Source organism: Notolepis coatsorum, assembly GCF_963971535.1.
Source record: "Notolepis coatsorum genome assembly, chromosome: 6".
Lineage (NCBI taxonomy): Eukaryota > Metazoa > Chordata > Actinopteri > Aulopiformes > Paralepididae > Notolepis > Notolepis coatsorum.
The window spans coordinates 86,023,039-86,050,217 of NC_140170.1; the positions used below are offsets into that span (position 1 = coordinate 86,023,039).

Genomic DNA, 27,179 nt, shown 5'->3' on the forward strand with positions numbered 1-27,179 from the left:
AGAATCATTTTCGAGATCACCAAATGATTGACGGAACTAGAGCCCCAAGAGTCGGGAGTGGTATTTTGCTCAATACCGTGTACTTTGCACAAGCCTCAAATACCGGCATGTAACTCGAGAACCGCTGAACGGATTTTGTCACGTGAAAGGGCTATCGACAGGCAAAAAATAAGCCTTCAATTCGATATATATATTGTATTACAAAATATGCACACCCGAGCCACTAGTGGTCGCCAAAGTGCTGGTGGGCAAATCGTCCTAAAAAGGGCCCACATGTGAGAGGTTTTAAAGAGCACCTACGGGAGGCTGCAATTCGAAACTGGCCACCGTAAATGTCCAAACCCCCCCCCCCCCCCCCCCCTCCTAATAGACAGTCTCCTCCCCACCGTATGTATATATTTTCTCCCACCCACCCACCCCCTCCTGGTGTACAGTCTCCTCCCCATCATATGTATATTTTCTGTTAGGATCTCTGGATAACAGTACTGTATATTTGCATATCGTATATGTCACAAATGTAACAGTACTGTATGTCATGTATGTCCCTATGTCATAAATGTCATGTATGTTGTGTATGTCATAAATGTCACTATGAATTGAAAATGGGGGACCCTGATGTAAACAAGACAAACATCTTTCTCTGGTCTGCATCCCCTTAACAATTGTGTGTATTGAGCCGTACTGTATTGTGCCCATTCTGCAATCTGTTAAATAAAGTTTTCATTCATTCATTCATTCATTCAATACATCAGACCGGGAATCGCATTGTCTCTATTTTGGTAGCGCCACGCGGCCCACGCCCCTTTTGCGGGAAAACTATTTGGGGAATAAACAGGGATCAGATGGTGTTTGTTCATAAACTACAACTTTAGGACAAAACACAGGGATATAAATCACACTGAAGACCATCGTTGCCCAGAAATAGTCATTACCTCTTAGTTTTATGTCACTTGGAGATTCATAATCATCATCATCATCATCATCTTCGTTTTACGTCCCTATTTTCCCACTACAGTGAGGTTGGACGGGCGATGACTCCACGCTACTGGGCACGGTTTTGTGCCATGTCTACATGTATCTCCAGATCCCTCATATCATTCTCCACACATCCCCTCCACGTCTGCTTCGGTCTCCCTCTCGGCCCCTCCACCCCTATCAACATCCCCCCTCCTCCGATCTTCTCACATGTCCAAACCACCTGAGACATCCATATCTCACCTTGAAAGCAATTTCCCTGACACCACAGATCTCATCCACCTTGGCACTGGTCCTCCCATCCTCCATTTAATAATTGTATGGAAATGAGGAATCCTGCAGCTGACCGTTTTCACAATGGTGTGAACGCCCAATGGTGGCCAGTGTTGGAAAGTAATTGCTTGACTTAACTTGATGCGCTACCAAAACAAACTTTTCAAAAAATGAATGTAAGTGTACTGGCAAGTTTTTGTACAGGCCAAATACAATGGTGGTCAGTGTTTCCCCTCAAAAGTAGGCAGCAAAAAAAGCCCCCGGATTTGCCGGTCTGATGTATGACTCAGATCAATGTATCACAAACCTCTTCAGTAAATGAGTCAAAATTACCTTCGGAACAGCAGAGATGCAAAGTTAATCAATGCAACAGTCTCCCTCTTTTTTTCTTTTTCTTAGCCCTGCCCCAAATTCTCATATCCCTCCTCATTTCAACCTGAGAGCACAACCTTCTCAACAAAACCCAGGCCGCTGCTGAGGACCAAGCCAGGGGAACTGTCCCCAAAACAACCAGTCACACAGATACATGCGAAAAGAAATGAACATCTACTCATTCAGTTCAAAACCACATCATAGCTTTTGTCCAAGGACTTCTGAGGTCAAGCAAGCACAGAAGAGAGGTCTAAACTAAGATGACATCCTGTGCACATTTCTGTGATGAGATTTTAGTCCAGCAATAACTTCTTAAAGGAACACACCAACATTGTATCTATCTTCTTGTCTCTCTCTGGAGAAGACAATAAGCTAATTTCCCAAAATGTTGGCGTGTTCCTTTAAGCCTGGAGTACAGTAGGTATTGCTATGCAATCTGTAGTCGAGACACAAGAGCAGAAAGTGAAGTCTCCTCCTAGACAGAAATAATGTGGCTAGGTGTCAGGCAGAGGCGTCGCCTTTATGCTCCAGTGAGTGTCCTATGAAGCCGAGATGCGAAACAAGATGGCCTCACCACCTGCAAACGCACTTCCGACATCAATTTTCCACACTGACTTGAAATGGGTTTACACGTGTAGAGGAAACGCATCATAGAACAGATGGAGCGAGTATACCAGTATGCCAGTATATACTAACAGTACGGGCAGGTTGTAAATGACATTACAAAGGAAAACACTTAACACTAGAAACCATATGTTTGTGCAATAGTTGGAAAGGACCAATTTTGTTTATAATTGGACCGATTTCTACTGGACAATAAAAAAAAGTGTCAAGGTGTTGTTGATGCCATGTTGATCTGCACCACTGTCGAGTGTGTGGTGAATGTGTAGCATACGTAAATGTATAAAATATTGGAAACAAACTCATTCAAAACAAATATATAACTGTACAGAAAATAAATGTAAACATGGATTAATTTATTAAAGCTTCTGTAGAAAAACTGCTTTTTTTTTTCCTCCTTTTCATTTTTCAATAATAGAACACAAGCCAGCAGCATCTTGTTCAGTATTTGGTATTTATTTGATTTCACAGAATATTTTAAGGAATATTTGTCAAAACATTCATGCTTAAGTTACTGTATAGCCTACATACACACACCCATGACTTATGTTTGAACTGGAGATAACCTGAGAGGCTGACGTGCTTAAAGAGGGAACATCACACGATTAAAATAATCCACATGTTATTCCTATATGGGGCTGGAACAGTTCAAGAACATGAACTCGCTCCCAGGGAGCCTCAGATCTAGGCTCACGGCCTGCGGCTGCGTTGACTTAGTGGACATGTGTTGAATCTCTTCTTCTTTCATATTAGCACAAATCCGCAGCCAGAATATATACCCATATGCCTATCTCCAGAACCCCTGCCCAAGTGCTCTCAAACGACGCATGATCCACCCAAGTCAAATGTACCTTCAATGGAGCTGCGGCTGCAACATTTGGGCAACATTTAAAATGTCTTATATCTCGACGGAAATCGAGCTAAAACAGTGACATCCAATCAAACAAACGACCAAGTGATTGGAACGAGCGAGCAGTCTATGAAACCCTCTAGTGACACACGTGTTTGTCATGTGCATTACAGTTGTGCACACACACATAACTGCCTGCCAGCTACCTGGGGGGGGGGGGGGGGGGCTTTGAAGACATCCGTTCTAAATTCTGCCCAAAATCAATGGCCGCCTATTGCTCCTTTAACGTGACATAGTTTGACCTGATGAACCCCTCCCACTCCTTCGGACAGTAGAGAATGTTCACAAAGGCAAAATGCACTATTCCAGTGGACACACACACACACACACAAACAAACAAACACTTAAATGAAGTGGCATTTGCCTTTAAAGCACCCGACAATCAATTCCCATGACTTAACTACGACAAAATATACCTAAGTTCGTCCCAAAACGACAACAACCTTTTGAGCTAGTTGCTTATGAAAGTGTTCACTCAATGAGGATAGTGTTTTTTTTGTTCGTTTAGTTTTTTCAAACCCTGAGTTCTCTCCACAAAACAGTTATTTGGTGACTAATAACTATTAAGTGAAAGAATTATGGCATACAAGGACCTTCCATTAAAACTGACTGAACCATGTGCAGGTAGAAATAAGACACTATTTTACAAAAGCTATAGTTAGTGTTGGATAACAGTCCCATTAAGTGTGAAGAAAAAAAACAATGTGGCAGTCTGCATACTCATCAGAAAATCATGTCTGAATATATCATTGTGTGAACATGTACTATAGAAGTAATTGTTTAATACAAGATGACACGTTTGCACATTGGACCTGCACACATTCTTATGGCTTGTTCAACCTGTCCTGCATTTATATATTAAAAGAAAAAATAGCATATGCCATAATCAGTGTTAATACTGTGTATACTATGTGGAATGATTCCCATGTTGTCGTACAAACAGTGACCTCGAGGGGGAAAGAAAACAAAAATAAATCACCAAATGATCACAGCATCCATACCAACATGCACTATACAATAATCACCAAGTACCAAGAAAAAAAACAAAAATAAAAAATAAGCTAAAGGCACTCGAGTCTGTCGTCCTAAAACTGTCCTTGAGCGTAATTGTGTGTCCATAGGGAGGTGTAGTGGTTACGTCGTTGCTGTTTCCGGCCGGTCCACCATGCAAAATTGCAACGTATTTCACCATTGCCCATTTCTAAATCGTCTCGTTTAAAACAAATAAAGCATGAACATTTGCATGGTGTACCTTTCTGTGCTTATTCATCCACAATCTATAGCTCAACATGAAAATATTCGCAATTAATAGAATTTTATTTCAAACAAAAATACTTAAACAATAATGTTAGTGATAGAAGGGAACTCATTTTGTGCAAAAATGGAAAGCTTTCCAATGTTCATGCGGCAGAATTATTACAATAGCCGATAATCAATTTTCCCAATGATAAATCCCTAAACGGGTGGACCTCACGGGCGGTCAAAAGTGACGTCAGACTACACCTCCCTATTGCGAGATGACAAAATCACTTGGTCTGTGAGGTGCAGTTATCCATTTTCCGCATTAGGTGAATGTAGGAAAATAACAAAACAGGCAGAAAACATTTCAGCATGTAAAAATCGACAATCCTACGTTTTGAGTTGGAATTTCACCGAAATATTTCTAGCCCAAGAAGCGTTCTTGTTTTGCTTTACAGATATTTCCCCCGGGCCGCAAGACAGAATGCACTTTAAAAAACAATGAGTCATCATGGTCGGTCCTCTTTTATGAAAATAAATTAAACAATAGCCGTGTTTCCATCTATGTATTTTAGAAGCTTGATGGAAAAGGCTAAATTCGATGAAACTTCCTCAATTGTGCAAAAATAAGTTTTTACACTCGCTTGAGGTGTTTTTTGGATTTTCCCTTTACAGCATATGCGGTAGATAGGCGATGGAAATGCATGTATGGAATAAATAATGACATACAGGATAGTCTTAGATGACAGGTCAGCGTTGGTCCGATTCCATTTCAAGCGTAGTTTTTTTTTTAAACCCGATGTTTTTTTCTGAAGTTGCTATGTTCCATGTTCAAGTGGTAGAGCGTTTATATTGCCTCGACCCAACTGATGGAAACTCACCTAATGTGCATTCTATCTTTGCAACCTTTCAAAAGCTTGCTTAAAATTAACTTAACCTTTTCGGATTGGCAACACACGGCTAATGTAAAAACAAGACACTTTGCAGTTCAAGGAGAGACAATAAAATCAGTTTTAGAAAGAAAATAACTACTTGGAAGCGTGTCTACGAAAGCACAATGGACTACGAAAGCACAATGGACTACTAGAGGCACAGTCTTGTCGTTTCAGAGGGACAAAAAGGCTACAGCCCTGTTGGTGAGTGAGCAGCCCTCGAGTAAAAAGCGTGTGGGTCCGGTTGAGAGAACACGCTGCAGCGAGGCACAAGTCGAGTAGCGCGAGCGTCTCCTACAGTTTGCTCTGGATGGCACTGTTCCCCTAAACACCATATTATTGTTCACAGCTCAGCTGCATGTTCGATGCATGTTCGACACACACACACACACACCTAAACCAATACCTGAACAGCCCTTTTTTGTTTCATTCATTCATTCATTCCTGAACAAAAACGAATCCCAGTTCATTCATTCTAAGATCACATCCATCCACGTTATTAGTCACCATCTAAAGTGTGTAGTTAAAGAGTTCATGAACCACGTTAGGTACAAAACTCTGTTCTCACCTTTGTAAATGAGATGCTTGCAACAAGATACCACACACCCACTTTCAACCACTACAGCATAGAAAACGATCTGCTATCTCAGGCCGGTCCTTTAATGTGTCCTATTATCGTCTAACGGGGTCCTGAGTGGCGGAGCAGAGGGTCCTTCCCGGCCTCAGTGAGTCTGTTGTCTGACGGGAGTCACACAGCAGCAGCACCGTCACAATCATCATCGTTGTTGTCATCATCATCCTCCTCCTTCTGGTCCTCAGAACAGCCCCACCATGTGGTCGATCTGCCTCATGTAGACACTCTTCAGTGGCAGAGAGAAGCGTCGCTCCTCCGGGATCCTGTCGCACTGCAGGAGAGCAAGCAGAAAACAATGTGACTTATGGATAACAGCAGACGATGCAATGGTAGCCAACAACATGTTAAAGAAAGCAGAATTTGAACCATCAACTTATTATAATTATGCTTCATAAGCTATATATCATATTATAAATAAATAAATATATAGTAACTTATTATAGTGTGAATTTCTCCAGACCAGTCTTGGCAGAGCCTGAGGTGTGGCCAGCAACCTCTCCCCTATCCCCACGCAACTCCAACCTCTTGTGTAGAGCCATATGGAATCCGCGATCACGGAATCAACTATATATTAAAAAAAAAATAAAAATCTCTCTTTTTACTTTTTTTTTTTTTTTATAAATGTTGTGGGACTTGTACAGCACTTTGTTCAACTTTGTCAGTGCTGTAAAGTTTAAACCTTTTTAAATCTTAGACAAACAAAACACTTTGCTTTCATGAAATATTGTAAGCCTTCATTTGAGGCTTTAAAAAAGCAGCACAATGAACACAAATCTGTCAGTGCCGAGTCCAACCTCATCTTAAATAACAAACCGCATTGCTTGTTGTAGTTAACAAAAAGAGGCAGAGTTGATTTTGCAAAAATATATATTATTTTTTTTATTTTCTTTTAACCCTTTAATCGCCGTTGACGCTGAAACACGTCATTCCCCGCCATGCTCATTCTGCCGATGACGCTGGACAGCGTCTTTGATATCAATATTTCAAAAATCTGTGATCGAAATCATATTTCTCCCCCGGAGACATTATATGTACTGGTGAGCCCCTGTCAACTCTCTAACGGTTCAAGAGCGCCATCTGGTGGCCGATCGGCCTGATCGCCCAGGGAAGAAACAGGAAGTGGAAGCTGGTGCTCATTTCAATTTGGTCCGATCACTCGCTATAGGTCCCGGGACTCTAGCTCGACACAATGGATAGCGATCCGTTGCCAATAACTCGATAAACAACATGATTTGGACGTATATACTATTATACAACCTGGAAATGGATCGGATATTTCGACATCCCATAATAGAAACAATTCTGTTCCACGCTCATCTCCCAACGGCGAGAGGAAGCTACGGTGAGTTTCAGCGTTATTTTTTAATGTCTTCTATACTAACTGCTCTAATGATCATATCACCCACACTAGATGAATGATATAACGTTGCCCACGGAATTATAAACGACCCCCCGCCCATCCGGTCAACATCAGATCATACGTAGTAACTTCTAGAAGTACGTGCAGTTGAAATTTTTTAACTCGCGCCGATTGCTATCAAACTGTATACAATCATCAATATAATGCATTTAGGGCTATAAATCACGTTCTGGAGAAAGCTGCAGAAAACGATAAAAACATACTTATACTTTAGACCGTATTTTAGTATGAATATGTGAATGAAAAAGTATAACGTTGCTACACCCTGAACAATAGATATAGGACTTTGAATGGGCCATGGTAATGTCAATTTAGCAATACAATTTAAAAAGGTATAGCCCTGCAAAGAAGGGGAACTTCTCCATGTTAAAATAGGGCTGGCGAGGGATGGTAAATTATGAATTTAACCCCGGCGATCAAAATAATCGAATTTTATTTTCATATTCGAATCCCATGCCCATCGAACGAAGCTTCGAAGTATTTAAGACAGCCCTATTAAATGGACTGTTATATCTTATTAAATTGTGGACATTTATTCATTCCCACTTATTAGACACTATTTCTGATGGTAAAATGAGCGTACAAAGCAAAATACAGAATTCTGAAATATTAAAACGGAAAAAAATGAATTTGGGAAAAAATAAAATGGAATTTGGAAAAAAATTCAACGGATTTCATATGGCTCTACTCTTGTGCCTAAAGGTTGCTATTTGACGGCATTAGAGATTCTACCGTTTAGCAAGTATGTTGGGAGTAAAAGAAAATAAAGCTCAAAATGGCTCTAAACATGAAAATGGCAGTAGGGCTAGTTAGAATTGAAGGCCAGCTTAAAGCTAGTTATAACATGTTCTTAACACATCCTGCGGCAATCACGTTGTACGACGTGTTTCAAGTTCATGCTAATTCTGCCAGATCACGGCGTACAACGTTATTGTGATCATATTTCATATTTTCACCATTGTATTCATATTTCACTCACAGAGCCTTGTCTGATGCTGTGGGACTCCGCACAACTCTGCAACGCTTCAATACTGCCACCTGGTGGATGATCGGCAAGTTGCCAAACCGGATATGCCGGTTGGATCTCGGTGAGTCTCCTAATTACGTCCGGCCACTCGCATATCATCCCAGGACTCTAGCCACACACCGTGGATATGGATCGCTGCCATAACTCAATAATCGACATGATTTAGGCGTGTATTAGTATTATACAAACCGGAAATGGATCGCCTCGATCCCCATCAAATAACTGGGATCTGTTTGCTCCAGTATCATCGCCCAACGGTAAGAGGAGGCTGCCGTGACTTATCGTTTTTGTTTATTATTATCGATGCAAACTGCTCTGATCTATATATCACACATACTACATAAATCATTTAACAATCACGGAATTATAAACGACCCCCCCCCCCCCCCCGTTCACCCGCGCATGATCAGTCATAACGTTTAGGACCATGTACAGTTGAAATTTTTTATATAGCGTGGATCGGTATCAAACGGCATTTGATAATCTAATATATGCATTTATGCCTATATCTCACGTTCTAGGAATTACTGCAGAAAACGATAAAAACATATTTATACTCTAGACGGTATTTTCGTATGAATGTGTGAATGAAAAAGTAAAACGTTCCTACATCCTGAACAATAGATAATCGATGTTGAATGGGCCATAGTAATGTCAATTTAGCAATACAATTTAAAAAGTTATAGCCCTGCAAAGAAGGTAAACATCTCCATAGACTTAGACTGGTGGCAGTGATCAAACATTGATGGATATAAGCGTGGCAGTTAATGTGTTAAGAGTTTGAATCATGGATAGAAAATAATCTTTTGGGGGCAAAGCTGAAAAATGCATTCATGAATCAAAATATTATCCCAAAATGTGCTTCCTGGTTTATGCGATCAACAAAGAGCTACAGCGCAAGGCAGCTTATAAATCCATAGGGACAGGTGTGAAATATGACCCCAGCATCTTCTCTGGTCATTAATCTTGTCTAGCAGTTGAACTCTGCCACGTTTGGCAAATTGAACATCTCAACAACATTATAGCATATGAAACCCTGAACATATGTAACCTTATATACAAAACACAAATATTGATTTGGATTTGAAGCACAGAAAAATAAATCATTTTACAAAACGCACATTTTTCCTACTGATTGTGCCTTTAAAACCTTCTTACATTGCTGGCGTTACTAGGAAACAGTTTGTTGTCCTCCTGGTCTGCCAGTGCCGCGTCCTCGCAGGGGAACAGGTCGCTCCACTGTTTCTCTCTGAAGCGCATGTCTATAGGCACCACGTGGCCCTCGGTGGTGAAGATGTACTTGTTCTCAGAGTGGTGCAGTGGGTTGTTATCGTCAAACAGCTGCAAGGGTCAAGTCAAGTCAATAACATTTTTAGTGTTAGTCATTATGCCAATTCCCAATCCCCTTCCTGGTCGTTGCGCACTCTACCCCCTACCGTCGGTCTGGGAGGGCGGAGACTATCACATGCTTCCTCCGACACATAGCGGTGTAGCCAGCCCACCGCTTCTTTTCACCTGGCAGCGCGGACTCTCACTGGGAGAGTGTAACGTGTGGAAGGTCACACTACCTCTCCCAGATCCTTCCCTTGCTGTGCAGGCGCCCCGACCGAACTGTAGGAGTCGCTGTTTACAACGACCAGGACCCACCCACGCCGGCTTCCCACCCGCTAACACTGCCAATTGTGTTAGTATGGACGGTCGGCCAAGCCGGAGGCACCACAGCCGGATTCGATCCCACTGGCTCTGTGGTGGTAGACCGACGCTTAGGCATAACAAAAAATATTGTTTGTTTCCTGTTGGTTGTCAGTTAAGGCCATGGGTAGGTAGGGAATTTATTTTTATTTAATTTTTTATTTAATTCTTTCCCACGGCGACTATGGATAGGGAATTTCTTTATTTAATTAAAATGTTCACAACAACATGGATGCATGTACTCTGCCAGCATGTTTAATATCCATAATACTAAAGGTTTGACTAAGATTTCTATGAAACTTTATTCAAAAAAATAAAAAGATATATATATATATATATTTTTTTTTTTTAACTCATAAAATATATTGGGTCGCACCTAAATCGGCAGGGTCGGTCGGCAACCGGAAACAAACCATTATTTTTTTTAGGCCTTAGTCCGCTGCGCTACCCGGCTGCCCTGTCAATTTCATTTGTAATGAAAATCACATGACATGTCTCAATGGCCTTCACATGCCCACCGTGGAACCCTCAATGAAAGATAAGGAAAAAAATGTATGTCTGATATCAAAACAAAACTCTGCTCTTTTCATATGACGTCCCCTCAAATACATGTGTTTGTTATCATTCATTTAGATGACAGAATTGTGTGCAATATTGTAATGTCATCACAATATGATACAGATGTTAGATGTATTGCATTTAGGGCTGCCCCCTTCTTAGTTGAATAGGTAATAGGTAATTGAAACAATGGGTTTAGTTAATTTAGTCATTTTAAATATTTTACATTGTGTTATTCTTTGAACAAATGTTTTTTATTTTCCCTTTTTTTAACATGAAACAAGACAAACAATACAGTAACAGTAATAATCAATGATAAATCACAGGACAAAAACAGAAATAATAACAACAATAATGACAGTCCAGTAATTAAATCAGAATGAATGTAGATTAAAAGACATAAAAATAATAAATACAATACATGGGCTCTTGCTCGCTCGCCCCCCCCCCCCCCCCCCCCCCCCCCCACCCACCCTCAGGACCCCCACTTGGACTATACATCCACTATTTCATTTAACAGCAGAAAATTACAAATGTATATGCTCCCCTTTATCTTCTCCACCACAGCTACCCAGACTGCTATGCTGGCTTCATTTACACCTCAAATTCGTGCAGTAGATATCTCTAGATAAATCACATCGAGATAGGTAAGAACCCATACCTTCCGGCACATTTTATCCGGTTGAATCCAGCGTGACGCTATCAACTTTTTGGCAGCCATAAGATCGGCCAAGATTTGTCTCTTTACATGTACAGAGGTCGATAACTGAGAAACATCATTCAACAACAATACAGAAGGCAGTGTAGGTATGGTCAGAGATAAAAATTCTGATAATTGAGTGGTTACTTTTTCCCAGAAAATCTTAACAGGAGGGCATTCCCAATACATATGCATATATGTACCAATAGCACCGTTTGAACACAAGGAGCATCGAGAGTCTTGTCTGAGACCCATTAGGTGCAAACGTCTAGGAGTCAGGTAAGTCCTATGAACAAAATTAAGATGAATCTGTTGGTGATCTGGGTTGCGTGATGATAGCCGAACGTTTTCCCAGACTGCATCCCAATCAAAATCTACTTCCAGGTTTGGGATATCCTTCCTCCAAACCGAGTCTAGGGGAAGGACCTCATATGAGGACGTAAGTAAGTGGCGATAAAAGTCAGAGACGAAGCCTCTCGACGTCTCCTTGTCATAAAAGAATTTGTGAAATCTGTGGTGCTCAAGTGGAATATTTAATGGGACTCTGTGAGCCCTCAAAGCTGCTCTTATTTGTAGATAGAAAAGATAAGTGGAACTGGTTAAATTTGTTGAATATATCTTGATAACTGCGGAAACCATGGTCATCGAAGATATCCCCCAATGTGTGTATGCCTTTCTTTTCCCATCTAGGATATCTAGGTTGTTGTGCAATAAGGAGTAAATTGTTATTAAATAGGGGAGAATGCCTGTGTCATTTATAGTGGTTAGTACACTTTTTCTGTGTGTCACGCCATATCCGGATCACATGTGTAATAAGAGGGCCAAATCTCAAGTTGCATTGCTTAATTGATAAGTTGGTGTACACTATATCCTGCAGTCTATGTGGTGCCACTATGTTCTCCACTAATGGTCTCCAGGATACCGATGCTTGAGAATCAAACCAGGTGATCAGTGGTCTTAAAGAGAACGCTTTAAAGTAATAGTTGAAGTCTGGAAAGGCTAAACCCCCGTCGGCTTTATTTCTCTGTGCAGTGGATCTTTTTATTCATGGACGTTTGTTGTTCCAAATAAATGTATATGCAGCGGAGTGTAGTTTTTGCCAGTAACCAACGGGGGGGGGGGGTAACGGCAACATCGAGCTGAAGAAGGTAATTCTGGGTAAAACATTCATCTTAACTATTGACGCTCGGTCCTGTAATGAGTTTTTTTTATTTTGACCACCTGCCGAAGTCATTTGTGATCCTATCTAGCAATCCGGAGTAATTATACTTCACCGTTTGGCTTATAGTAGGGAATATTTCAACTCCAAGACATCTAAAGTGTTCTACCATGGGTATATTTGCTGGGAGGGTGGTAGCCTTTGCAGTCACATTAAGTGGAAGGAAGGCCGATTTCGGCCAGTTTATCTTAAATCCCGATAGATTGCCAAAATAATCTATTACTTTGAGAAGATGAGGTAGGGAGGTGGTAGGGTTTTGCATGAACACTATTACATCATCTGCATATAAGCTAATGTGATGCTGTGTGCCCTTAATTGAGATCGGCGCTATGGACTGCATTGTCTTATATACTGTGCTAAAGGTTCTAGGGATAGAGCAAATAGTCCGGGACTAAGAGGACAACCCTGTCTGGACGAGCGCGACACAGGGAAGTGTGGGGAGCAGAATTTACCTGTTAAAATCATGGCCGATGGATCTGTATATAGTACTTTGATCATATGAATGAACCCAATGAACCCATCTCCTAATCCCATCCTTCTAAGTACTGCCCATGAATAAGACCATTCTAACCTGTCAAAGGCCTTCATCGCATCTAAGGATAATACAGCTGTAGGAGGCGCGGCATCCTTGCTGGAATCTATCACATGCAGTAACCGTCTAATATTATCAGTGATCAGGCGGCCTCTTATGAAGCCTGTCTGATCAGGGTGAACTAAAGATGTCATATGCTTTTGAAGTCGGATGGTTAGTACCTTAGCGTACAGCTTGAGATCGGTTCCAAGGAGGCTTAAGGGTCTATAACTGCCGCATTCGGTGGGGTCTTTATCTTTCTTAAGTAGGACAGATAAGTAGGACAGATATGAGTGCCATATTGACATCCCTGGAGAAGTTCCCCTCTTTGACTGAGTGTAGAATCATATCAAGTAATAGGGGTCCAATTACATCCCAACATGAGAGGTACAGTTCGGGTGGAATGCCATCCCAGCCAGGGGCCTTACCACTTTGCAAGTCAGAAATAGCCTCCCTAAGTTCCTCTAGTGTAATAGGTGCATCTAACCGTTTAGCGTCTTCCTTTGAAAGTTGAGGTAAGTTAATTTGATCAAGGAATTTATCCAGTTTATTATGATCGAAGATCACTTCTGACTTGTACAGGTTAGAGTAAAACATACGAAAAGTCTTGTTGATTTTTTTGGGTTCTGTAATAACCATTCCCTGTTGGTCCTTAATGGCAGGGATATCAGCAAATTGTTCACTGGATCGTATCTTCATAGCTAGTAGGTGACTAGGTTTAGAGCCATGAAAGTAATAATGTTGTCTTGTTCTGCGTATTTGAAATTTAGATTGTTGTCTTAAAATAGAGTTAATCTCCTTTTTCAACACTTTAATTTGAGACTCCAGTTGACACGAGTAGTTGCGTTGTAAAGAGGAGAACAACGAAGAGTGAAGCACTTCCAGTTCTACCAATTTGGATAGACGTTTCTTGCGGAGGTTGGAGGCAAAGATAGTAGTGTTATCCTTGATAAAACCCTTTATTGATATCCATAAAGTTCTGGGGTCTTGTACCGAACCCGCATTAAACTGCAGGAATTCAATGAGTTTATTTTTAAATTGCAGGTTGAATTGATTGTTTTTCAACAGTGTCGAGTTAAAGCGCCATCTTGGGGCTCGGGATGTCATTCTACTGAATGAGCCCTTTAGGAGTAAATAATTGTGGTCCGACAGTGCAATGGGCCCCAATTCAACGTCAAAGCTATCAAATAGTCTAGGGGATGCAAAAACATAATCTATTCTAGAAAATGTCCTGTGTCTTGCTGAGAAAAAGGAATACTCTCACGCCGTTGGATTGAGCGATCGCCACAAATCATTTACTCCTGTATCCTTGGACCAGGCCTGTAGTGCCGTAGAGGCCCGTCTCTGGTCATAGGATGTGGTGAGACTAGATTTATCAATCGAGGGATCCCAGATGGCATTAAAATCCACACCAATTATAAATGAATACTCAGGGAGATCTAGCATTGCTCTAGTGAGTGAAGCGTAGAAGTTAGCGTCATAAACATTAGGGGCGTAAGCCGCTACCAAAGCAATTTTCCTGTTACAGTAATCTTACAGTAACTTCTTTTTCAATAGTTACTCGACCATCTGCATCAGACCATACGTAATTTTTACATTGTGTTATTACGTTGAATTATGCCTGTAAATTATAGTCTGCACCTCTCTGACATGATAATGTTCACTGATATAATTGGCCCTTTGATTAATACCAGATGCAAAAAGATTTTGTATGATTGAATACATTCATAATACAGCCATGTGAGGGAAAGCCTTTTCTTCTTCCAAATGTGTCGATTAAGCAGACTAATCAAAACAGACAAACTCAAAAATGAGTCTACTAAAAGCAAGCCCTGCCCTCTTTTCTTAGTCCTCCAATCACAACCGTTTGTCCGAGGGAAGCAACAGTTGTGATTGGAGGATCAAGAAGGGCGAGGTTTGAGATAGGTCAACATTACTGAACCCAAAATGAGAGCCAGATCTTATGCTTACCAGGTAAAGGTATTTGCAGGTCTCGCTGAGGAAGAAGCTCTCCATACGATCCTCTTTGGACTTGTCCACGACGTGGTGGAGAGTGGCATACCCACATCTATAAACGAAAACAAATTAGATTCAAATTCATTGTCATTATACAGCACAAGTACAGTGATACAGGTATAAATACAGTATATGGAAGTAGTCATAATTAGTAAGAGTAAGTAAGGGATATGTACAGATATATAGTATCTCAAGATATGTAAAAGGATTATGTGCAGGTATGTAGAGAGAAATGTTGATATATAAAGCTAAAAGAAGAATACCTTCAAAAGAAAGAAGGGACCGCACACTCCTCAGGACTGGTTTTTATTTTGATTTTTTTTTTATTGCACAACGTGTTTCGCTTCTGCTTCCTCAGGTGCTTCCTGAGGAAGCGGAACGCGTTGTGCAATAAAAAAAACGTTAAAAAAAAAGAAGCAAAAACCAGTCCTGAGGAGTGTGCGGTCCCTTCTTTCTTTTGAAGGTATTCTTCTTTTAGCTTTATATATCTCTCTTGTGCTGACCTGCACCTCCAGTCGGGGTCCAACTAGATGTGCACGAGTCTTATTTAGTTTAATATATATATATATATATATATATATATATATGGTAAGAATAAATATATATGATATGATACATTTATTTATATTGCGCCCCTCAACCAATAGTTACATCGGCCCGGGGCACATCCCGAAGAAGATTTATTAAAAAAAAAGACAGGAACAATACGAAAACTGAAAAAAATACATGCAGTCCAACCAAGCAGATAGAGAACAGACAGACATAATACTGATTGATTGATTGAAAACTTTATTAACAGATTGCAGAATGGGTACAGTACAGTACAACTCAATACATACAATTGTTAAGGGGATGCAGACCAGAGAAAGACTTTCGTCTCGTTTACATCAGGGTCCCCCATTTTCAATTCATCATAACATATATGACACACACGACATACAGATAGACTATACTGCTACATCTATACATTTATGACATACCAGATTTGCAAATACAGTACTGTTTGTGATACAAAAAGAGTCAAGAAAAGAGAGTATACACATTTGATGTAGAAACTGTACATTGGAGGAGGTTGGGTGGGTGGGGGGACTGTACATTGGAGGTGGTTGGGTGGGGGGGTTGGGTAGGAGGGGTGGGTGGGGGACACTGTACAAAACTGTACATTGGAATATTGACAAAACCATACTTGGTCATTTACTGTACATTGGAGGGGGTTGGGTTAGGACATTTACAGGGGCCAGTTTCGAATCGCAGTCTCCCGTAGGTGTTCCTTGAGTGGTTTTGAAAGTGGGTAGTGATTCACATTCCTTTACAGCTTTGGGTAGGGCGTTCCACATTGATGTGGCATAATTGCGAAACGTGTTTAGTCCCTTGTTTGAGCCGAATCTCGGTTTAACATGATTTGTGGAGCTCCCTCTGGTGTTGTGATCATGGTATTCACTGACCTTTGGGAAGTATTTTGACATGTACATGGGTACCTTGGTCGTGTAGTGTATCTTGTAGACCAGGCCCATTGCAAGTTGCTGTACTCTTGTCGTCTACTCTAAGCCATCCTAGGTTGTCAAAGTGGGCAGGGGTGAGGTGGGTTCTAGGAGTAAGGTCAAGCAGTAGTCTGACCAGTTTGTTTTGAGAGGTTTGTAATTTTGTTTTTAGCGCCTTTGAGGTGCTTTGGTACCATGAGGTGCAAGCATAGTCGTAGTACCCTTGAATGAGTGCTCCTGCCAGAGTCTTCAGGGTATTCTTGTTTACCAGAGAGGAGATCCGGTACAAGAATCGACACAACACACCACACATACAATACAAAAAAAATGTATACTGTTTTTAATATATATATATATACAGTATATATACAGTATTATTGTACATGCTATCATACAGAGTATATTGAGTTATATGCAGGTGTATAAGGAGGTATATAGAATGATTATACGCAGGTATATTCAGACAGATATGGATCAAATCACTTTCCCCAAAGACATCTTTAAAACAAAAACAAACAAAAAGAGACCCATAAGAGACAGGTTTCATGCATTTTGAACGTACCTGACTTTGGCATTTTTCTCCAGACTCTGGAGGATATCCATTCCAACGTGCAAATAGAAAGGATTCTTGGTGGCCTGTGTGAAGAAGAGGGCAAATGTCTCACTCTAAAGTCACTTGATCACATTTTCTTTTATTATTAAAAGGGGACTCCAATGTGTTATTCCCATGGGCTAGGAAACTTGAATCCATCTTTTTTTTTTAACATGAGCTACTCTCTCCCAAAGCCAGAAACCAGAGATAAGACTCAAATGTTGATGTCATCAGGTATACAGAGCTGCTGCTCCGACAATGAGTGTGGGCGATTTTGTGGACCCACAGAATGTTTTGTTTGCGTTTTTATACCCAAATGAGATTCATTCTATTGCAGTATACTCCTGAAAAAGAAAATGTACTTGTAAACTCAGAACATTCCCATGGGTGCGCTCGGTGTCACCTTCACCATCTCTCCCAATTCACTGTCTCTTTATATCTGATGACATCACAAGTTTGAGTTTGAGCACTCTGGATTTGGGAAGAGAGTTGTCCGTGATCGCTAATATTTTTGGGACCATTTTAGACCATAGGAGTAACATGTTCGAATTACTTCATAAAATCGGGTCGTGTCGCCCCTTTAATCCTTTCACTATCACACTACAGATGGTTAACCGTCTGTAGTGTGGTAGTGAAAGGGTTAACCTTCTGTATTGTGGCAGTGAAAGGGTTAACCATGTGGCAGTGAAAGGGTTATTCCTTTGTCGTGTGGCAGTGAAAGGGTTAACATTCTGTATTGTGGCAGTTACAGGGTTAACCATTTGGTAGTGTGGCAGTGAAAGGGTTAACCCTTTGTCATGTGGCAGTGAAAGGGTTAACCCTTTGTCGTGTGGCAGTGAAAGGGTTAACCATTTGGCAGTGTGGCAGTGAAAGGGTTAATGACCTCCTGGAGCTGCTGTCCAGGAGGGGGCAGGTCATGCGTGTTGGTACCCGATACAGCAGATAGGTGGAGGGGGCAGGTCATGTGTGTTGGTACCTGATACAGCAGATAGGTGGACTCCACCAGTTCAGGCCTCAGGGGGTAGAACAGCACATCGGGAGCCTGCAGCTGCCAGTTGTACCTCTCGGGCAGCGCCCCAAAGCGCTTCCAGATGGCATAGTAGAACGCATGCAGGCAGATGGCATTCTCTACATCGCCACTCAACACCTAGAGCACAGTGGGATTTACAGCTCGTTTTAATACACACCACGTGTCCCAGAGGTCTCGACGTCAGAGCAGGGCTGTCCTCCACGAAACATCACACAGATCCCATATTGTGAAAAGACTTACTTTTTCAGAGACTTACTTTTTTACAATATATGAAATGGACTACAATATGTGAAATGGACTACACTATGTGAAATGGACTACAATATGTGAAAAGGATTGTCGACAAATCTGTGAAATGCAGACTGACCTCTTTACCAGAGATGTGCCGGTAGGTCACTGTAACTAAGTCTTGGTTGACTGAGACCACACGGACCGATTAACCGACTAATGGACTAAGAGGGAACTCTACACCACAGTGTCACTAGCTGAAAGGTCAACAGTCCAACCTGGAGGCCGGGAAAGAAGGCCTGCAAAGAGTCGATCCAGGTGTTCATGATCTGTCCGTTCAGCATGTTCACGTTGACGTAGAGAGGAGGGTCACCCTCACCTTCGTTACACGACTCTCTCCTGGGAAAGTAACACACAGGGTTTCACAAACATGCAATCAATGTTGATGCTACACAGTTTACCTTATTGGTCCTAATATGAGAAGACCATGATTATAAGACAACCCCCTCTTTTAAACATATTTTTTCACTGTTTGCATTTCTAAAGCAGTCTTTTTGGACTTGCGATCTTCTAACATGACACTCTGTAACATCATTATTCATTGGCTGCTCAACAGTTGTGTTGATGACTCTGCTTCATTGATCACCATGATCTTAAAATCAGCATCGTAAGTCCTCCTCTGTCGTTTGTTAATTTGCTCGACTTTTGAGACACTTTGTTCGAGCTGGTCGCTGCGTCTCTCCATCTCTCCAGGTGCCTAAAATGTACAGTATGCACGTGTGTGTGTTTTGTTTTGCACCTGTCACTGCAGGATGCGTGTGTGTGTGTGTGTGTGTGTGTGTGTGTGTGTGTGTGAGAGAGAAGGAAATGGAGATACAGAGAGAAAGGCGCTGGCTCGCCTCATTGGGCGGTGATCTGTTGTTGTGAATGCATAATGACGTTTAAAAGTCTAGACCCCGAAAATAAGACGACACCCCTTTTTCAGATTTGTTTCTAGGAAAAGAAACGCTGTCTTATATTCGGCACAATACGGTACTTTGCATTTTAGTTCACACAAGTATTTAGAATATTTTGCAGTCGCACAAATCAATAGAAGATTTGAGAAAGTATGAACCGCATAGAGATTACATTTATATCAATCTTCTCATCTGAAGATGGCCAATAAGTGCATTTCAGTGTTCCTTTAAAACCCCAGTGTAGAACTTCAAAATGACATAGGTATCAATCAGAAAATGAGGTTAACTTGTCATCATTGCTGAAGGTTTTTTTGTCAGGTTCTCACCTAACAGCAGCAACATGTGATCGGGCATAAAAACAGACAGAGACTTCTAACAATCCTCAACCTTCACTTCAAGTGTAGGACTGACCCTCTTCTCATGTGGTTCTGGATGCTCTCGTAGGCAGACTGAAACATCCTGTAGTCTTCCTTCTCCCCAAATAGGATGTAGGACTTGAGCAGGTACTCGTAGAAGGAGTCCATGCCGGCACCGAGGCCGCTCTGCTTGCCAACCCACTGACCTGTCTGGATGTTCACCACATTTCCTGAGAGAGAGGAAAGAAAGAAAGACACATGAGTTGCTAGGGGAACAGCTTGGGCCCATGTTTATTTCCCATCAACTACTGTATCAGCAAACACTGCAACAGGAAACACACTTGGAATTTAGAATGTTTATGTTGTCAAGTTTGAAAATGTCTACAGAGCTCTTTGACCGTGGTCTGATAGACTGTGATCTTGGCCATCCTATGAAGAACTGTTTTGACAATACTGGGCCGCCGCGCCACACCCACCCAGCAGGCCGGTTTCGTTGCTCCTCAGGCTCCACAGAGCTCGGACCGCCCGCCTCGCCACCCACTCAAAAGTGGAGTCTCCAATCAGACGGCTCAGAATCCCAAACTCCACCAATAGGGAGCCAGCTCCTGCCGTGCAGGTCTCATTGATGCTGTCGGGTGGCACTCCAGACTTCAGGTTCACCTGCGATAAAGGAACGAGGAAGTCAAGCGGCTTGGCTTCAAGTCTAGTTCTGGAATAAGCTGGTGGACATGTAAGCGAGTGGTGTAAGCTCGCTGAAATGGGGAAGTGAGTATGACAGTTGCATAATATGGGTTTTTAACAAAGTTACTTGGTAAAGAAAGGTCCCCCTTTTGTATTTTTTTTTGTCCATCGTCAAACATGGACCAAAAGCAGAGGTGCTTGGCTCACCCTGGGATAGGGAATGCCGGTGCTGGTGTTCTCGAAGGCGGGCAGAAGACGCACGGCCAGGTCGTGTGCCAGGTGGAGCAGCTCATTGTCATAGCCCTCCAGACCCACGTAGCCGAAGGGATGTTTCGGGTCAGTCAGCAGAATGTGAGCAGAGATCAGGCTTCCCAGGATCCTGGAGAAAGGAAATAAGAGACGTAAGACTGGAGAGAAGTGAATCCCTCAGCCCGGGTTACCAAGCCAGCTGCTGCAGGAGTCTGTCCCAACTCTGAACAAACGTTGCCAAGTCTAATTTATACTCGAACATGCCGTCGGAGCACGTCGGTCCTCTCCCAAAATGGAACCGTGCACGGGGGGGAGGGGGGGGGGCACCACAAGCGCTGTGATTCGCCACACTCGCCTTGAGCCGCACGTTGCCGCATTTAACTTGCTCTCGTGTGGAGGAGAGATCAGCGAAGCGGTTGTGTGGAAGAAACAAATGCTCATACCCCCCCGCTACCGCCACAGAGAAAGAACCTACGTGGAAGTCTATTTCTTTACTTTTAGGAGGCAAAAGATAATGTTGTCTTATCCTGTATACAGGTATATTCTGTTGATCAGCGAGAGGGCTTGGAGGAATAGTTTAACATTTAGAATTTTTGTAAAACCAACTAAAATTCTAAATGACAAAGCTAAAGGGGAACACACCACTCAAATGAAGAATTCCAATGTTATTTCCATGGCCTAGGAAAGTTCAATCAATATGTGTGAACATGAGCTACTCTCTTCCAAAGCCAGAAACCAGAGAAGTAAGACTCAAACTTGTGATGTAAAAAGTCTAGAGCTGCTCCATAGACAATGAATGGGAAACTGATATTGTGCACATAATGTTTGTTTGAGTAGTATTATCTGTTCAGATAATGTAACCATATACACAAGAACATTATCCTGGACGCTCTCAGCATCATCTATACAATCTTTACCAACCCGCTGTTTATGGAGCAGCTTCAGGATTTACTCTTAACACATCCTGCACCAATCACGCTGTACGACATGTTTCAAGTTCATGCTAATTCTGCCAGATCACGGCGTACAACGTTATTGTGATCATATTTCATATTTTCGCCATGGTATTCATATTTCCCTCACGGAGCCTTGTCTGATGCAGTGGGACTCGGCACAACTCTGCAACGCTTCAATACTGCCCCCTGGTGGATGATCGGCGAGTTGCCAAACCGGAAATGGCCGGTTGGATATCGGTGCGTCTCCTAAATCCGTCCGGCCACTCGCATATCGTCGCGGGACTCTAGCCACACAGCGTGGATATGGATCGCTGCCATAACTCAATAATCGACATGATTTGGGCGTGTATTAGTATTATACAAACCGGAAATGGATCTACTCGATCCCCATCAAATAACTGGGATCTTTTTGCTCCAGTCTCATCGCCCAACGGTAAGAGGAGGCTGACGTCATTTTCAGAGTGTTTATTATTATCCATACAAACTGCTGATCTATATATCACCCATACTCGATAAAGCATTTAATGACGATCACGGAATTATAAACGACCCCCCCCCCCCCCGTTCACCCGCGCATGATCAGTCATAACGTTTAGGACCATGTACAGTTGACATTTTTAATATAGTGTGGATCGGTATCAAACGGCATTTGATAATCTATATATGCATTTATGCCTATAACTCACGTTCTCGGAATTACTGCAGAAAACGATAAAAACATATTTATATTCTAGACGGTATTTTCGTATGAATGAAAAAGTAAAACGTTCCTACATCCTGAACGATAGATAATCGATGTTGAATGGGCCATAGTAATGTCAATTTAGCAATACAATTTAAAAAGTTATAGCCCTGCAAAGAAGGTGAACATCTGCATAGACTTACAGTGCTGGCAGAGAATGGTATAAGATGATCAAACTCCGTGGCAGTTAATGTGTTAATGACATCACAAGTGTGTGTTTTAGCACTCAGTGGTTTGTTTTCACCAATATTTGTGTGGAATAACATGTATGAATTCTTAAATTTGAGCTTATTCAGGACAGGGTAACAGGAGATAGCCTAGCTGTCCAACTAGTTGTTGGCTACGGTATGCATTGATGTACAGCAGGGTCGAAGACTAATGCTCTCCAACCTAGATGCATCGCAACAAGTGAACCAGGCTACAGAACATGAGCTCATTTGCAACCACTAGCACCATCTGAAAATATATGCAAGTGGTTTCCAAGAGCAGTGCTTTTTTTGGGCATTTTATTGATTTTTTTCCGGATAGGCCCGGCAGAGAGGAAAGTTGGGAGAAGATATGGGGGAAGACATGCAGCATAGGTCTCCGGGTCAGGGAGTCGACCCCGGGACGGCTGCGTTACGTGGTGCGCCACCCTGGCGCCCCTAGAGCAGTGCTTTTAAAGCGATGTGCCTGGGAGCCCTGGTGTAGGAACAGACAAGCCGTCACATTATGGTAGGCTGGGGAGGGGAGGGAAAAAACATGAATAACTGAATCTCAAAACATTGAAACCAGAGAGCGCATGTTCTTTTGGATGTCCTCAAGATATGAAACCTGAACCTGCGCCTGTGACAAAGAGTTGGTGACTGACTTTGTGCTCTTTCATCCATTTAGTTTATTTTTAAAGTTTTTCCAACACTGCTGCAGGCCGGGGGAAATGTTTTGATTAACTTGAAATGATGCACTACAGATTATCTTATGATATGTAATGTAATGTGGCGGTATAGTAAGAATCTATACATTTGCATGGATCCATGATGGTATACCTTCATAATATGTATTCAGTAATATTCAGTATACTGTACCTCCCAGCAGCGCTAACTTGTGTGCTGTGAAAATGCACAAAGATATCAGAGATCTGCCAGCAAATGCAACATGGAGGCAGTCTATCACTAATGCAGATGAACTACTTACAAAAACAATTTCTAGAGTTGTTTCAAAACAAAAAAGGCAAATTACAACTTGTGTATTTGTCAAAAAAATACTATAATGTGCACTATACATTACAACTCCTGATACAGACAATGCAACTTCATCTTTCAACTTCAGGTTTCTGATCGGACTTTGGACCCATAAAGACCAGGCTTGCACACTGGGCATATTAACAAGCACATGCTTTGACAGCCAAATTACATGCACAACGTATCACAAAGTTGCAGTATGTGTCCAATATGAGACCCCTAACCGACAGGATAACTTGTAGTTTTGCTTTCTTCAAGTAGTCTAACAACTGTTTGGTTTAATGCTCAGAGAATGGAGCACCCACACGCATTATGATTCCCCCTCTAAGCTTTGCATTAAATCATTTTCTGCTGTCGACTAAAAACACTCAATCAATATCTGAAAAAAACTCAAACCTAACCTTCTTACCATCTTTTACTATTATATACTATACTACCATCTACTATTCCTATACTACTACACTAATGTCTATATACTACGATGCACACTATGTAGCACTGAAGTTCGACACTGCTAGATGAACAATACTACTTACCCTTAGCCACCAGAGGTGACCCCTCCTGCTGACTTGTTGTACACAATTTGTAAGTTGCTTTGAATAAAAGTGTCAGCTAAATTACTAAATGTAAATAATAACAGGATTAGGCTATGTTCTCAAACATTTCCCAGACTAGACTAATAGCATTAGCATAGGTAGTACTAGACAATTTGCAGCGTCCTTTTTACATGAAAACATGGCCGAAGTGACATCACATGTACCTGATATTAGCCTCAAAAACCTGCACAGTTGAGTCCTTGTCAAAAGATACGGTATCTATGACCAGCTTGACAGCTTTGTGAAACTCTGACACGTTGCCAAGCACCTGGAGAGATAAAACACAATATCAAGGTCCTCTGCGAGCCTGTTTGCACTCATTGCTATGGGTTAGGGCGACTTTTGTCAGATTGTTAGGCTATAACTTATGGACATTGCTAACGTATGGATGGATGGTCCCTATGTGACTTTTTTAAGCCACGTAAAATACAGAAAACGTTGTGTTGATTAATATTTGAGAGTTGTAACAGGCCTACAGAAATGCTAAAAAATTGCCTTTTTTCTTTTTCCTGAGAAACATTTGAATCGTTTTTTTTGTAGTTTTTTCATCCAGCAAACACAAGCTGCTAAATGTTCATGCTTGTAATACTTCAGAACCCTGATAATGGTATCACAGATATTGCAAGGTTTTGCAATACTGACAACTAAAAGAGACTAACCACAGTGCCTTCTAAACTGCCAGCCTTCAGTAAAGATAAGAATTTTGTAGATCCTCTTTTTGTTTTCTTTTTTTACAGGGTTGACGAAGGGGACCCAGAAAGCACCCAGGCTCAGAGGAAGCCAAATCCCATACGAGTCTTTTCTTGAGCATAAAGACAAAGTTAATAATTTACCATTTTAACACCATCTCTTATTTTGAAGTGGTAGGAGTACAGTTACGGTATTAGCAACTTCAATCCCTCCCAAATCTCAATTTCATTAGTCTTTTATAAGTAAAGTTGCCAATGATTGTGGCACCCTGACTTGTGACCTCAAACCGGTTACACAGGAAGTCAGTGAGACAGCTTACCAGTAAGGTGTCTAAGGTGTCAATGAGTGTGAGGGAGTAGTTTCCCAAGACGTCATTTATGTTGATGTTTGACCTGAAATGACAGCATTGGAACATACTCAGTACCACAGCTGAGCAGTTTAACAGCAATACGTAACAGTTAAAAATAAATCCAATAGGCTACTCCCGAAACCCAGGAAAGCTCAGTCAATACCTGTGAACACAAAGCACTCTCTCCTAAACAAGACATCAAAGAGAACCCTCTAATTTGTGATGTCACCTGGATGTAAAAGCTAGGGCTGATCCATGGACAAACACTGTGTGGAGCTATAACATGTTATCACACACAAATGAGGGTTAGGCCTATATAGTATTGCTAACAGGCCTGGACCAGAATTAAAACCTGCAAGAACTCACAAAACATTTGTATGGTTCCACACAGTTTTCCACATTCAATGTCTATGGAGCAGCCCCAGATTTTACCATCAGAAATTGGAGGCTTCTCTCTCCGATTTCTGGAGTTGTAAATGTTCACACATATTGACTGGAATGTCACGGGGCACAGGAAGCACATAATGGGAATTACTCAAATGGGCGGAATTCCCCTTTAACTGAGGGCGATGCAAAAGGTCAATATATATATACAAATCTAACAATGTCTACCTGAAACGTGTTTCTTCCCTATAGCCTACTAGGTGTTGTGCATGTGAGAGGATGACATTGTTTCAACTGAAACCAGCTACATGTTCAAAGATAGTGTTGGAATGTTATCGTTCCGTTATGTTGACTTAACTGACCCAGTCTGGCAAAGCAACTTGCAGTTGTCATGCAAAGAGTGTAATTGTGTTCATTACCCAATAATACCTGGCACCACAAATAGCTGATGGTTACACACTACACATGACTGAGATGCAAATAACTCTAGCCAAAGACAGTTAGTAGGCAAAATAGAGTCTCAGTCTGCCAGACAATCTCTGTGTAATAGAATGTGAATTGATTGATTGATTGAAAACTGTATTAACAGATGGCAGAATGGGTACAGTACAGATCAATACATTGGTAAGGGGATGCAGACCAGAGAAAGACTTTAGTCTTGTTTACATCAAGGTCCCCCATTTTCAATTCATCATAAATGTGCTACATGAACATACGAGCAGCAAGTAATACAGGCAAGTCACTATCATAATGTATGTGTTGTGGCAGCAGCAGGTAACTCACGGGTTGAGCACGTCGGGCCCCCTCCCTTCACAGGCAATGGGATTGAGCTCATCCTCGGGAAAGGCATATTTCATGTAATTGTCATATCCAAAGTAGAACATTTCTTTGGCCATGTCCTTCATCTTGGCCTTCAGTGTGTCCGGAAAGGAGCTGTACCTCCTCACGTACTCGTCCTGGCTGCCGTCGAAGAGGCTCAGGTAGGATCTCTGCGGCGAGTCGTCACCGATCTTGGGACAGGACTCACAGGAGGAGGTCCGCGACTCGTCATGTTCGCCCCTCGGTACTCCTCGCTGAGACGACCACGAATTGGTTTTCGAGGCTGCTGTCCCCTTTTCTTCTCGGAATAAGGTTAAATCAAATGTTTGCAAATTGAAATTGAGGGGGTTGAAGTTGAACCCCCAGCTGACGTTATGTCCCAGTCCAAAGGCTAGCCACAGGACACAGCTGAGAGACAGTCTGAGCACGACAAGACCCACTACTATTGACCTCCATTGCATTTTTGCCCCGGGTCGGTCTTAAAACTCATAGTTTAGGTCCACAAACCTTCGAAGAATAAAAGGAGGACTGTTGTTAAACCTGCTGTCGGCGAAGTTGGACTAACATTACAACCGTAAAACCGAGCTGCTGGCTCGTTGATGTACACGCTTCCTGTCAACAAACCAGCCCCTCCTAGGCTTTGACGTGTGATTGGCTCTTCAGTCACGTCGTCATCCGAACACGGAGCGAG

At 41.9% G+C, this 27,179-nt stretch overlaps 1 protein-coding gene across 1 annotated transcript; it reads right to left on the bottom strand.

Annotated features, from left to right (window-relative positions):
* Nucleotides 1-2,676: 2,676 nt before the first annotated feature.
* edem1 (ER degradation enhancer, mannosidase alpha-like 1) lies at nt 2,677-27,085 on the bottom strand. Its single transcript, XM_084316984.1, has 12 exons — nt 26,453-27,085; nt 25,256-25,328; nt 24,411-24,514; nt 20,691-20,862; nt 20,279-20,462; nt 19,858-20,032; nt 18,769-18,889; nt 18,209-18,379; nt 17,203-17,276; nt 15,115-15,211; nt 9,562-9,744; nt 2,677-6,227 (listed from the first exon to the last, which is right to left on the bottom strand). The coding sequence occupies exons 1-12, from the start codon at nt 26,947-26,949 to the stop codon at nt 6,138-6,140; spliced, it is 1,941 nt and encodes a 646-aa protein (XP_084173110.1). The 5' UTR covers nt 26,950-27,085; the 3' UTR covers nt 2,677-6,137.
* Between the last annotated feature and the right edge of the window lie 94 nt (nt 27,086-27,179).

Bases quoted from the DNA above. Each gene is read 5' to 3' on its own strand.
- edem1 (XM_084316984.1), bottom strand. From the start codon at position 26,949: ATGCAATGGAGGTCAATAGTAGTGGGTCTTGTCGTGCTCAGACTGTCT. The intron at 25,329-26,452 runs GTGAGTTACCTG...CTGTCATTTCAG, and splicing joins GGGCCCGACGTGCTCAACCC to GTCAAACATCAACATAAATG. The intron at 18,380-18,768 runs GTTGGACTGTTG...ACTGTGCTCTAG, and splicing joins CCTTCTTTCCCGGCCTCCAG to GTGTTGAGTGGCGATGTAGA.